This window comes from Podarcis tiliguerta (genome assembly GCF_965153285.1).
Source record: "Podarcis tiliguerta genome assembly, chromosome: 2".
In the NCBI taxonomy this organism is placed as follows: Eukaryota; Metazoa; Chordata; class Lepidosauria; order Squamata; family Lacertidae; genus Podarcis; species Podarcis tiliguerta.
In genome coordinates this window covers 11,274,526-11,286,763 of record NC_139535.1, presented here as the reverse complement: position 1 = coordinate 11,286,763, position 12,238 = coordinate 11,274,526, and the positions used below count along the sequence as shown (strand labels likewise).

General features: G+C 48.0%; 1 protein-coding gene across 4 annotated transcripts; it reads right to left on the bottom strand.

Moving 5' to 3' along the window:
• Positions 1-750: 750 nt before the first annotated feature.
• On the bottom strand, positions 751-11,639 carry RNF5 (ring finger protein 5). 4 transcript variants are annotated; one of them, XM_083426812.1, is made up of 6 exons: positions 11,092-11,507; positions 10,549-10,567; positions 8,804-8,916; positions 7,691-7,745; positions 7,449-7,560; positions 751-2,297 (listed from the first exon to the last, which is right to left on the bottom strand). In XM_083426812.1, exons 1-6 carry the CDS (start codon positions 11,232-11,234, stop codon positions 2,209-2,211), a joined length of 531 nt encoding a protein of 176 aa, XP_083282938.1. In that variant the 5' UTR covers positions 11,235-11,507; the 3' UTR covers positions 751-2,208. The 4 variants fall into 4 exon arrangements, with proteins under 4 accessions (XP_083282938.1, XP_083282940.1, XP_083282941.1 ...); XM_083426814.1 differs by lacking the exon at positions 7,449-7,560 and having other exon boundaries at positions 11,092-11,358; XM_083426815.1 differs by lacking the exon at positions 10,549-10,567 and having other exon boundaries at positions 11,092-11,286.
• Positions 11,640-12,238: the final 599 nt, after the last annotated feature.

Below are 12,238 nucleotides of genomic sequence, written 5' to 3'. Positions count from 1 at the left end.
GGGAGCAAATAGATAGCTCGGTTGGTAGATCATGTGACCCTTAGGGTTGTGGGTTCAGGACCCAAATTGGGGAAACAATCCCTGCATTGCAGGGGGTTGGACTAGATGACCAACCCAACTCTGCAATTCTATTATTAATATTAAAATTTGTATACCACTTTTGATCCATAGATCTCAGGCCGTTTCACAACATAAAATTACAAGATAAAACAAAACACATAATAAAAATAAGAACATAAACCAATAATTCCCCCTCCTACAACACATTAAAAAGGGCATCGGAGGTCAGTCTGCCAACGGTTGAAGAGGAATGTTTTTGCCTGGTGCCTAAAGATGTATAATGAAGGTGCCACCTGAACCTCCCTGGGGAGAGCATTCCACAAACAAGGTGCCACCGCAGAAAAGGCCTGTTCTTGTGTTGCCATGCTCCAAACATCTCCTGGAGAAGGTACATGAAGAAGGGCCTCAGATGATGATATCAGGGTCCGGGTAGGTTTATATGGAGAGAGGCAGTCCTTGAGGGCTTCCCAGAAACGATCTGGTGGACCACTTTGCGAACAGGATGTTGGATGAAGAGGGCCTTTGGCCTGACGTAGCTGCAGGACTCCTGTTTTCTTACATAAAGCACTCCCCACCACATCACACAAGTCAGCGGAATGAGTTGCGCAAATCGTCTCTTATCAACCTACCCAACGTTTCTCCACACGCGCCACCAGAAAACGGCAAGGAGACTCCACACTCGCAAGCGGATATGAATCACAGGTTAATTTAATTACAGAATAGGTTAATTTACATCACATCTTCCCTCTTGTCACCCAAACGGGAAGAAAGGGAAGTGGGTGGGTGAGTCCCCCCCTCCCCCACAGAGATTTCTGGGCAATTAAATACTGTTAGTCCAGCCAAGGCTACCCCCCCACCATCCCAACCCAAGCAGTAACAAATCCCGCCAGCGCTGACTGTACCATATGCCCTCAGAAGATTGAGGGGAGGGCACCAGGGGGAAAGAGAGAAATACAGCCAGTTGACTAGTCCTTTGTCACCAGCCTAGAAAATAAAAGAGTCTGTAAAAGCACATGGCTTCTTACATCTCTGGAAGTCAATTTTTTTAAAGGGGTGAGACGGGACATTATTATATATAAAACTAACCACAAGGAACTTCGTTGCGACCAGTTAAATTAACACACCTGAGGCCCATTTCCCTCCCAGTGGTTGGCCACAGGAATGCAGGGGGGGGGGGAGAGAGAGAAAAAGAAGCCCAGATGTTTTTCCTGTGGCTCCTTCTCCATTGCCATAGCCCACCTCCTGCTTTTACCACCCTACTTCTCTTGCCTCTGCTCCCCCTACCGCAACACCTGCTGAGGTAGGTGGGTGTGGTGGGCTTTTTGCCCCTATAAAGAGGGAGACCACAGCTCTCTTCCCCTCCTAAAAAGGCCCTCTTTCCCCACTACGTAGCATTTCATGCCATTGTAAGCTTACAGGTAGGAACGAATCTCGATTTTGTTGTCGTCGTTTGAGGCCTAGTTGCCAACTTAAGCCATTAAAAGAGGGTGGTCTGGCTGCAAATGTGGGATTTTGTCCCACTAATGCTATTGAGTAAGTGATAGCCCCCACCCCAAACCCCTCTGGCCTGTGAGGAGGGAGAATGCAGGTGAGCAAAATATAATGGGGGGGGGGAGCAGAGGACTGACAGGCCGGATTTGGCTCCCAGACCCCACACCTCCTGACGGCTACCTTCTTCTACATCTCCTCAATTATTTTTTTTAACACAGCCCACCTGCAATTCAGGCGAACTTTGGAACGCTTCAGTCAAGGGCGATTAAGAGGAAACAATTAAAACACCTTGATAATTACGACTTTCCCTACCTGCCCCCCCCCCCACATACACACAGATACACTTTGAACACAAATATACACCTCTTTTGCATCGTCAGCTCCCCTAGTCACCCTATTATACTTTTAATTCTGCGTAGGGGGATCAAGGAGGGAGGTTGAGGAGGGAGAAACACCAGGCCCCGGCTCTGCCACCTTGCCCTCCACCCTGCAGGTCAGCCCCCTCCTGCCTCGCCTGGGCGCAGGCAGGAAATGATTCCACCCTCCTCCCCGCAGCTGCCCCTTCCCCTCCCCATAGTTTGAAAGTCCTTCTATCCTGTTCTGATAGACTTCTTCTTTTTTTTTAAGTACAGGGCAAGTCCAGCGGAGTCCAGCCGGTCAGACACTAAGCAGCCAAAAGAAAAAGAAGATGGCAATGAAGAGGAAGAGCGAATCCTGCCAGCTGGATGGGCGGGCAGCTTCTGCGTCTATGCAAAAAAGAGAGACGGAGGAGCTCAAGGTTAGAAGGAGGCACCATATACCATTACAGGTAGGTGCAAAAGTCAAGGTAAAGGGACCCCTGGCCATTAGGTCCAGTCGTGGCTGACTCTGGGGTTGCGGCGCTCATCTCGCTTTATTGGCCGAGGGAGCCGGCATACAGCTTCCGGGTCGTGTGGCCAGCATGACTAAGCCGCTTCTGGCGAACCAGAGCAGCGCACAGAAACGCCGTTTACCTTCTCACTGGAGTGGTACCTATTTATCTACTTGCACTATGACATGCTTTCAAACTGCTAGGTTGGCAGGAGCAGGGACCGAGCAACGGGAGCTCACCCCGTCGCGGGGATTCGAACCGCCGACCTTATCGGCAAGTCCTAGGCTCTGTGGTTTAACCCACAGCGCCACCCACATCTCCAAAAGTCAAGGTAGCCGATACCATTTTCATCGAAATCCATTTCCAGGCAGTAAGTGTAGTGGCAAATTCAAAAGTGCAGGGTCCCCCATGACAGTCACAGTCATCACACCCCTTCTAATAAGATGATACATTGGGACGTATTTGAAGAATTCAGCTTTCAAATTCCAAAAATGAGGGGCGCTAAAAAGTTGCAACATGACTTGGGAGTTCAAAAGATATTCTGGTTAAATTAATATAATTTCTAATGGATGACTGAATATTGCATTATTTGATCAAAGCTGTTTATTTTAAAGTTATTGTGACTTTTTATATTGGATCAGATTGTTCTTATTGAAGTTTGATGTTTTATTATGTTTTTATATGTGTTGGAAGCTGCCGAGAGTAGTTGGGGCAACCCAGCCAGATGGGTGGGGTACATATAAGAAAATTAATTAATCAATTATAATAATTTAGTTTTGCTTGGTAAGCAAAATGTGTATAAGACTGCATAGAAATAATTAAAAATGATTGCCAAGTACTTACAGTAATATATTATTACTATTATTATTATTATTATCATCATCATCATCATCATTATTACTACTGTTATTCATATTATTTCCCCAACAATTTTTATTGTTTCGCATTTAAATACAAGAACAACATATAACTACTGTAACATGTCTAGTGGTACATTTTTAATGTTTCATATGCAGTGCATAGTACACAAACAATATGTTTATTTATGTATTATCACCTCAAGTATCCTCTCCACAGAGATTATTGTGTTGGGGGTGGAATAGAAGTATCTTCCGTCTCATATATTATTATTATTATTATTATTATTATTATTATTATTATTACCCTTGTTTGGCATTACCTGACATTTTCAGAAGTTAAATTTTAAATTATTTGGTTTGCCAAAAGCAGCTTATGGGCTTCTTCATCAAACATAGACTTACCAAGCTCAATGTTGTCTGATGACAAAATTAATAGCCAATTTGAATTCTTCATACCCAAAAACAAATTTTTTATGACCAGTCACTGAAGAAATGTGCAAAAATTAAGAATGGTCCCCCAAAATGACACATCCTAATACAATAATCTTATAATTATATAATAATAATACCATATTGGCCCGAATATAAGTCACGCCGGAATATAAGCTGCACCTTTAAAATTCAAGAAGAAAAAAGAAAAAAGACAATACCCTAATAATAATAATAATAATAATTTATTACTTATACCTCACCCATCTGACTGGATGTCCCCAGCCACTCTGGGTGGCTCCCAACAGAATATTAAAATACAACAGTCTATTAAATATTAAAAGCTTCCCTAAACTGTTTAAGCCACTCCATTAAAATTCTGCAGGCACTCACACATTCTGTTTTACCTTATGTCTGTTCCAGCAGCAATATTGTAAAAGCCAATTTTTGTAAGGTCGCAAATTTAAGTCGCACTCTAAGTCGGAATTTGGGGGGGAAAGTGAGGCTTATATTCAGGCCAATACGGTAATTATGGATGTATCACAATAATCAGGGCAGAGCTCCATGTATTGCTAGAGCTAGGAAGGCTACAGCCCTCAGGGTTTGCAAAACATCCTGCCTGGAACTATGCAAGCCCCCAACAATCAGCTGATTGTAGAGTGGGTGGGCGTGGCTTAGACTAAACAGCCTTGAGGGCCAAACACGGCCTGCAGATCAGAAGTTCCCTACCCTAAGATGTGAGGCAGGAAGAGATGGTAGGAAGCGACCTGATACTGGTTAAGGCTAGACAATCTAGACTAGTACTGTCTGCTCTGACTGGCAGTGCTCCTCCAGGATCTCTGGCAGAGAGAGAGAGAGAGAGAAAGAGAGATCCTTTCCCAGAACATGCCACCAGCAATCCTTTTAACTGGAGATACCAGTATGGGATGGAACCTCGGACCTTGTGAATGCAAGACAAGTGCTCCGACGCCGAGCTAAAATCCCTCTCCAAATACAGAGAAGGAAAGAGATGCTACTACTCAGAAGGAAGTAACGGAGCCCTGGAGAGAGAGGAACATGAAAGGGAGGCGTGTAAGAGCCTGGCGGTGGAACAACCCCGTTCTCTAAGCCAGTAAGGCAGAACAGTAAGGATTTCAAGCACAGGTTAAGACTCAAGCACCTGCTTGTGTAAACGTGACCCAGCGCAGGGCTGCTGCCAAGTTCTATTAGTGGCAGCTTAGCAGGGAGAGACATGGTGCCTTGCCCAGCCGCAAAAAAATGGTACACTTGAACTTAGCACAGAGATTGCAAATCAGAGTGAGGGCGCAGCTTTTACCTGGGTAAAACCCACAAAGGGTAGCGTGGGAAAACACAAGAGATTAATCCCAGGGATGTACAGTGGTACCTCAGGTTAAGTACTTAATTCGTTCTGGAGGTCCGTACTTAACCTGAAACTGTTCTTAACCTGAAGCACCACTTTAGCTAATGGGGCCTCCTGCTGCCGCCGCGCTGCCAGAGCACGATTTCTGTTCTCATCCTGAAGCAAAGTTCTTAACCTGAAGCACTATTTCTGGGTTAGCGGAGTCTGTAACCTGAAGCGTATGTAACCTGAGGTACCACTGTACAGGGTGTTAGGGGAGGGGTAGTACCTCTGGTCCCCATCCTGCACTCAGCTCTCTCACCTGCGGCTCCTAAAAGCTGTTGGTGTGCGACAGTGGTCACACCCCAGGAATGGCTTCGACGGGCCAGCTAAACCAGGTGAGGACAGCTGATGGATTTCAAACCCTCAGTAAGTTAGGGACTTCCCCTTCATGTGAAGACAGGCCCTGGCAAACTCGGTGGATGAGACCAATAGTGGGTCCAACCGTTGAGAAGGCAGTTTCTGCACATGCCATAGAGGGAAGGGAGGGACAGGTGAAGCTCACCCACCTGGGAAGGTAGGTGAAGGAAAGGTCTGGTGCTAAACCTCTGTTGATTGCTGGAAGAAATATCAACAACCTCAGATATGCAGATGACACAACCTTGATGGCAGAAAGTGAGGAGGAATTAAAAAACCTTTTATTGAGGGTGAAAGAGGAGAGCACAAAATATGGTCTGAAGCTCAACATCAAAAAAACAAAGATCATGGCCACTGGTCCCATCACCTCCTGGCAAATAGAAGGGGAGGAAATGGAGGCAGTGAGAGATTTTACTTTCTTGGGCTCCATGATCACTGCAGATGGTGACAGCAGCCACGAAATTAAGAGACGCCTGCTTCTTGGGAGGAAAGCAATGGCAAACCTAGATAGCATTTTAAAAAGTAGAGACATCACCTTGCCAACAAAGGTCCGTATAGTAAAAGCCATGGTTTTCCCAGTAGTGATGTATGGAAGTGAGAGCTGGACCATAAAGAAGGCTGATCGCCGAAGAATTGATGCTTTTGAATTATGGTGCTGGAGGAGACTCTTGAGAGTCCCATGGACTGCAAGAAGATCAAACACATCCATTCTTAAGGAAATCAGCCCTGAGTGGTCACTGGAAGGACAGATCATGAAGCTGAGGCTCCAATACTTTGGCCACCTCATGAGAAGAGAAGACTCCCTGGAAAAGACCCTGATGCTGGGAAAGATGGAGGGCACAAGGAGAAGGGGACGACAGAGGACAAGATGGTTAGACAGTGTTCTCGAAGCTACAAACATGAATCTGACCAAACTGCGGGAGGCAGTGGAAGACAGGAGTGCCTGGCGTGCTCTGGTCCATGGGGTCATGAAGAGTTGGACACGACTGAATGACTAAACAACAAAAACCTCTGCTGCCTTGCGGGATAGCTTCAGAAGTAGAAAAGGCTAAGGAGTGTAAACCATACGCAGAGTCCCTAAGACAGTTGGATGGTGCTTTGCATGCCTCCTTCTGGTAACTGCTGCAGCCAAGCTGGTGTCAAAACCCTTGCTCTGCTTTCCTTTGGACCACATCAGCGAAGATGAGAGGTGGGTCTTGTCCTCTGGGCAGCCCAGGCCTGCACCTCAGAGAGGTCACTTTGATGCTGCTAATACAGCAGTTTAACTTCACGCCTGGAGGTGTCCTCCATTATCTCTTGAGGCAGACAGACGCCAACAACTACCAACTCGTTGCCTGCAGACTGTCTCGCCAGAGTGGTGCATGCTCTGGTTATCTCCCGCTTGGACTACTGCAATGTGCTCTACGTGGGGCTACCTTTGAAGGTGACCCGGAAACTACAACTAATCCAGAATGCAGCAGCTAGACTGGTGACTAGGAGTGGCTGCCAAGACCATATAACACCTACATTGGTTCCCGGTACGTTTCCGAGCACAATTCAAAGTGTTGGTGCTGACCCTGAAAGCCCTAAACAGCCTCGGCCCAGTATACCTGAAGGAGTGTCTCCACCCCCATTGTTCAGCCCAGACACTAAGGTCCAGCGCCAAGGGCCTTCTTGGTAGTGGCACCCGCCCTGTGGAACGCCCTCCCACCAGATGTCAAGGAAATAAACAACTATCTGACTTTTAGAAGACATCTGAAGGCAGCCCTGTTTAGGAAAGTTTTTAATGTTTGATGTTTTATCGTATTTTTAATACTCTGTTGGGAGCCGTCCAGTGGCTGGGGAAACCCAGCCAGATGGGTGGGGTATAAATTAATAATAATAATAATAATAATAATAATAATAATAATAATCCAAGAGCTTGGTTGATAGGACGAGTGAGAATGGCTGTGGAATTTGAGTGTGCCCTTATGGGCAGATTTGTGCAACAAGCTTAGACCTGTTTTTAAACGTAGTGCATTACCTGCCCTTTCTCCTGGGGTACTGTAGCCAGTGGCAAAAAACCCAAAGGGGAACGCGCCAATGCCAAATGCCATGTGGAAGCCAGTGGCCGCGTCGGGAAAGGCGCCCATGCCCTGTCGGAGGGAGGGGGAGCAGGGGGCAAAAAACAGAAAGGGGGGAAATGTAGGTTAGTAGTCTGCTGCAAACTGCAAAGCATTTCAGCCGGGATCAGTCTATAGAGGGCTAGAAGCAAGCGCCACTCACCCCTCGGGACTCCGGCTCTGGGCGCTGCCCTCGTGGCCGAGGAGGGGTCTTCAACCTGTGATAGGAAGGGGGGAGTATGCATGAGCAGCACTGGCAGGTAGGCAGACACTCCTCCTGTTCATCAGTATTTCATAGCTGTCAACACTTCCCCCTTTTTAAGGGAAATTCCCTTATTCTGAATAGGATTCCTCGCAAGAAAAGGGACAAGTTGACAGCTATGCAGTATTTTCACCATCACCCCCTGTCTTCCCCATAACAGGGCGCAGAAGGAATTTTAAAAACACATTAGGATAAGGATGTAGTATTTACAAAACACTGGCTGTGCTTGGAAGATCTGCAGAGGACGGAGCAGGTCTTTGCCCTGAGCCTGCAGTTCAATGCAGCCGAGGGGCAACATGTTTACATTGAAGGAGAGCATCCTCAGCTTTAGCAGCGTTTTGCTGGATGTGGCCAAAGGCCCACCTAGTCATTCATTCTGTTCTCACAGCAGCCAACGGGATGCGCATGGGAAGCAATGGCGCGCTCCCCACTTGCGATTCTCAACAAGTGATTTTCAGAGGCATGACTACTAGCCATCGATAGCCCTCTGTTCCATGAATCTGTCATAGCCCCTTTTAAAGCAATTCAAGTTCGTGCCCATCCTGTGGATTCAAATGACAGGAAAGGAGATTCCGACTAAATGTCAGGAAGAACTTTCTGATGGTAAGAAATGTTTGACAGAGGAACAGATGCCCTAGGAAGGTGGTGGAATCTCCTTCCTTAAGCAGAGGCAGGGATGCTTTAGTTGAGATTGCAGGGAATTGGACTCGATGACCCTACTGGTTCCTTCCAACTCTATGATTCTATTGATCACACATTCCTGGGCTAGGCAGTTGCCCAGAGATACTGGGCTTGGGACCTGGAAAGTTACAAATATTTCCTTTTATCAGAATAAGAGACTCTTCAGAGCCAGTAAAGGACTCGCGGCCAGAGATATTGCAGAAGAGAGGGAGGGAGACCAACCAGCCTACAGGAAAAGGAAATGACTGAGAAAAGGTGCCCCTCTAGCCCAGAATTCCACTATCACTGAGGATTACCAAACTAGCAGGGAGCCTAGCAAAGGGAAATGATTACCTGGGATCCTGCTGGGCGGAGCTTCCACGTCCATAGAGAGGGATGACTTTGTCCCGGCTGATTCCTGCCTTGCACACTGGACACTCCTGGCGCTCTGGCCGAGTTTCTAGCCACTAGGGAGGCGGGGAAAGATGGCAGTGAATGTGGAAGAGTTTCTCCCACCCGTCCTCAAAGATATGCAGATCATATGTAAGCAGGGCGGGGAAATCTCAGGCACCCAGGACAGGTGAGCAGGCAGGCAGGTGGGCACAAATGCAGAACTCTCTCCAGGCCACCCCCCTCCCCCTGACCCTGCTTCAAACCCAAATGCTATGCCTGGCAGGAATGAGCCCTTGATAATAATAATAATAATAATAATTTATTATTTATACCCCGCCCATCTGGCTGGGTTTCCCCAGCCACTCTGGGCGGCTTCCAAAAGAATATTAAAATACTGTAATACATCAAATGAACTCTGATCATGCCTCTTGCTTGTCTGAATGGAAGAAAGAGAAGGGTACACAACTGAACTGTTGTTGTTTGCATCCATCTGTCTCAAGAGACAATGGAGAGTGCATCTGGGGGTGAAGTCAAACCATTGTGTTAGCAGCACCAAAATGACCTTCCCAGGGCTTAAGTTTGGGCAGTGTGTCTGGAGGTTGACGAGCCCCATCTGCCCCTCACTTCCTCTACAGCCTTTTTGACTGCTGGACCCACCACTGGTCTAATCCGCTGAAGCCTGTCTTCAGTGCAGAAGAAGCCCCTAACTCACCGAGGGTTTGAAACCCATCGACTGCCCTCACCTGCCTGCTGGACAAAGCTATTCCTGGGCTGTGGCTGTCACACACTGGCAGCTTCTAGGAACCACAGGTGAGAGCTGAGTGCAGGTAAAATTCACATTTGCGACTCTGCCCACTTTTGCCTCTGGCTTTGCCCAAGGTCCGCTGATCAGGTAGCGGCCCATCTTAGCCCAGCCTCCTTTTCTCACAATGGCCAGTAGCCTCAAGCAGGACCTGAGCACAACAGAACTCTGAAGTTATTTTTTTACTAATTAAGCACAGACAGACTTCTTATTGATGGTGGAAAGGTTCAATTCAAGGACAGCTGCTCCGATAGGAAATATTTAACCAGGTGAGACCAATGGTCCATCTTGATCAGGATTCTGTCTCAACAGAAGTCTGCCCGATTAGAAACAAAAGGAAGGCTCACAAACAAGGTAGAACACAGATAAACCTGCTCTCCTGTGGTTTGCCTTCAGCAGTTAAAAAGATATATGGCTTCTGCACATGGAGGTTGCATTTTCCTCGAGCATCTTCAATAGGCACAAATATTATTAAAGCCTCCTATAAAAGCCTGCCTCCCATAAAAACATAAGAAGAGACCTGTTGGATCTGACCAGGCATGGCCAAACTTGGCCCTCCAGATGTTTTGTGACTACAACTCCCATCATCCCTAGCTAACAGACCCAGTGGTCAGGGATGATGGGAATTGTAGTCCCAAAACATCTGGAGGGCCAGGTTTGGCCATGCCTGGGTCTGACCAATGGCCTATCTATTTGAGCATCCTGTTCTCCCAATAGCCTGTGGGGACTCCGCAAACTGGCCCCGTTGCACTCAGGTCCTGCTTGCAAGCTTCCCGTAGGCATCTAGATTGGCCGCCTGGCAGATAGGCTCACACACCAGGGCAGGTTCCCTCAATGATGTTCTTTGACACCTTCACCTTTCCTCGCCCTAGAGGTCAGCAGCCGAAGAAAGGGAGACACTCACCTGGTGAAGACACGGCCAGCTAGGGGGGAAAAGAGAAGAAAAAACCTGGAATAATAATGCAATTTCAGTGTTTGTTTTTTGAAAAAAGCAAGAATCGTATGCCTGACTAAGGCCACACAGAGCAAAGCTCTAGGTTCTGAAATTCCCACCCCAGATACCTTCCAAAAGCTAATCCTGCAACTGGCCACACAGGGAGCTTCACAGAGCCTGGTTCTGATCCGCACACCCTAACCACATGGGCTCTCCTTCGAGGTTGCCATCCACCCTCTTTGGTATTTAGACAGTGGAGAAGTGGCAGTCGAAGTCAAGCGAAATCTGGTGCAGCCCCTGAAGCATTAAGGCCATCCCGACAGGCAAAAATCCAGCAGGTGAAGCTTCTTTCCCAGGCTTCTTTGCAATGGAGCAAACCTTCCACCGGCCAGACCCAGTAAGAACAAGCGCAGCTCTCCCTGCCAGGCACCTTGTTCTGTGCCCCCCGCCCTTTTAAGGCTGCCCCCCAACTCTTCAGGGCCACGCCCCTTTCTGCTCCCCACTCCTCCTCACCAGTACAGGTGGCCGCAGAGCCCAATGACAGCTTCTCTGGCAGGCTCCAGGCAGATATTGCATTCGAAAGCGCTGCGGTCGCGGTTTGAACCCTCGGGTTCCCCGTCCGGGACCCCCGGACCCATCCCGGCCGCCGCCGCCATCTTCCGCCCTCACTTAAACTGAAGGAGGGGAGCCGGACACGCCCGCTCTTCAGCAATTGGTCGCGGCGCCCGTCTTTCTCGCCTTGTCGATATTTCATTGGAGCCAGAGGCAGTCCGTTGTGGCACCTGGCGAAGATGATTGCGCACGTCCGAGTTAGTCCCGCCTTCACAGCTCTAGGGGGGCGCTCGAAACTTTTTTGACTGGCTGCATCGCTCGGGTGTCAAAATGTGAGGTTACGTTATTGGTTAAGAGAGGCCTCATTCTCCCGCCTCCCGCCGTCGAGCAAAATAAGATGTCATGTGACTTTAAAGAGAGAGGTGGGGGTGGGGCGTAGCCTGATTGACTGGAAAGCCAACCTGTCGAGAGCAAGACAGCAAGGATTGGGGGCGGGTGCACGATGGGCACGTCTGGAATGCAGTTGAAAGCACGAAAGGCAAGCACACGCCCTCTACAAAGCCCAAGCTTTGTGATTGGCCAGAATCCTAGATCGGGGCGGGATCTAATCACGATTGCATTATAGGGTGGCCAATGAACAATCAGAGCTCTTTGGCCAAAGGGCGGAGTCTGCTCTCGTGCTGAGCTGTACCAAGCTTGCCCATTTATGAGGCGAAGGTTCATGGGAGGTGAAACATCACTTCCTGCCTCGGGCCTTAAGTTTACTGCTTCTTCCCTAGATCTTAGCATGTTGTCATGGCAGCTATCAAGATATAAGGGCGTCTGTAGTAAAAGTCAGCCCAGAGCCCTTCACTATAGCAGACAGTGATTACCTGGATAAGTCAACTACTCCTCAACCAGGTTTAACTGCAGAAAGTGAGGTGTTACCATAGCAACCAGACACCTGCTTGCCAGTGATGCTGTTGGCATGGCAACCTGCTATCCATCAGTGCCACTGTGGTCCATGTTGGTAATTTTACCTGCCCCATTTAAACCACAGTTTTGGTTTTGGGTATCAACCAAACCATTCCAAGGATTCTGTTGTTACCACAATAAGCCGTACACTAAT

Bases quoted from the DNA above. Each gene is read 5' to 3' on its own strand.
- RNF5 (XM_083426812.1), bottom strand. From the start codon at position 11,234: ATGGCGGCGGCGGCCGGGATGGGTCCGGGGGTCCCGGACGGGGAACCC. The intron at 7,746-8,803 runs GTAATCATTTCC...TTCCTATCACAG, and splicing joins TCCGCCCAGCAGGATCCCAG to GTTGAAGACCCCTCCTCGGC. The intron at 2,298-7,448 runs GTAATGCACTAC...TTTTTTGCATAG, and splicing joins TACCCCAGGAGAAAGGGCAG to ACGCAGAAGCTGCCCGCCCA.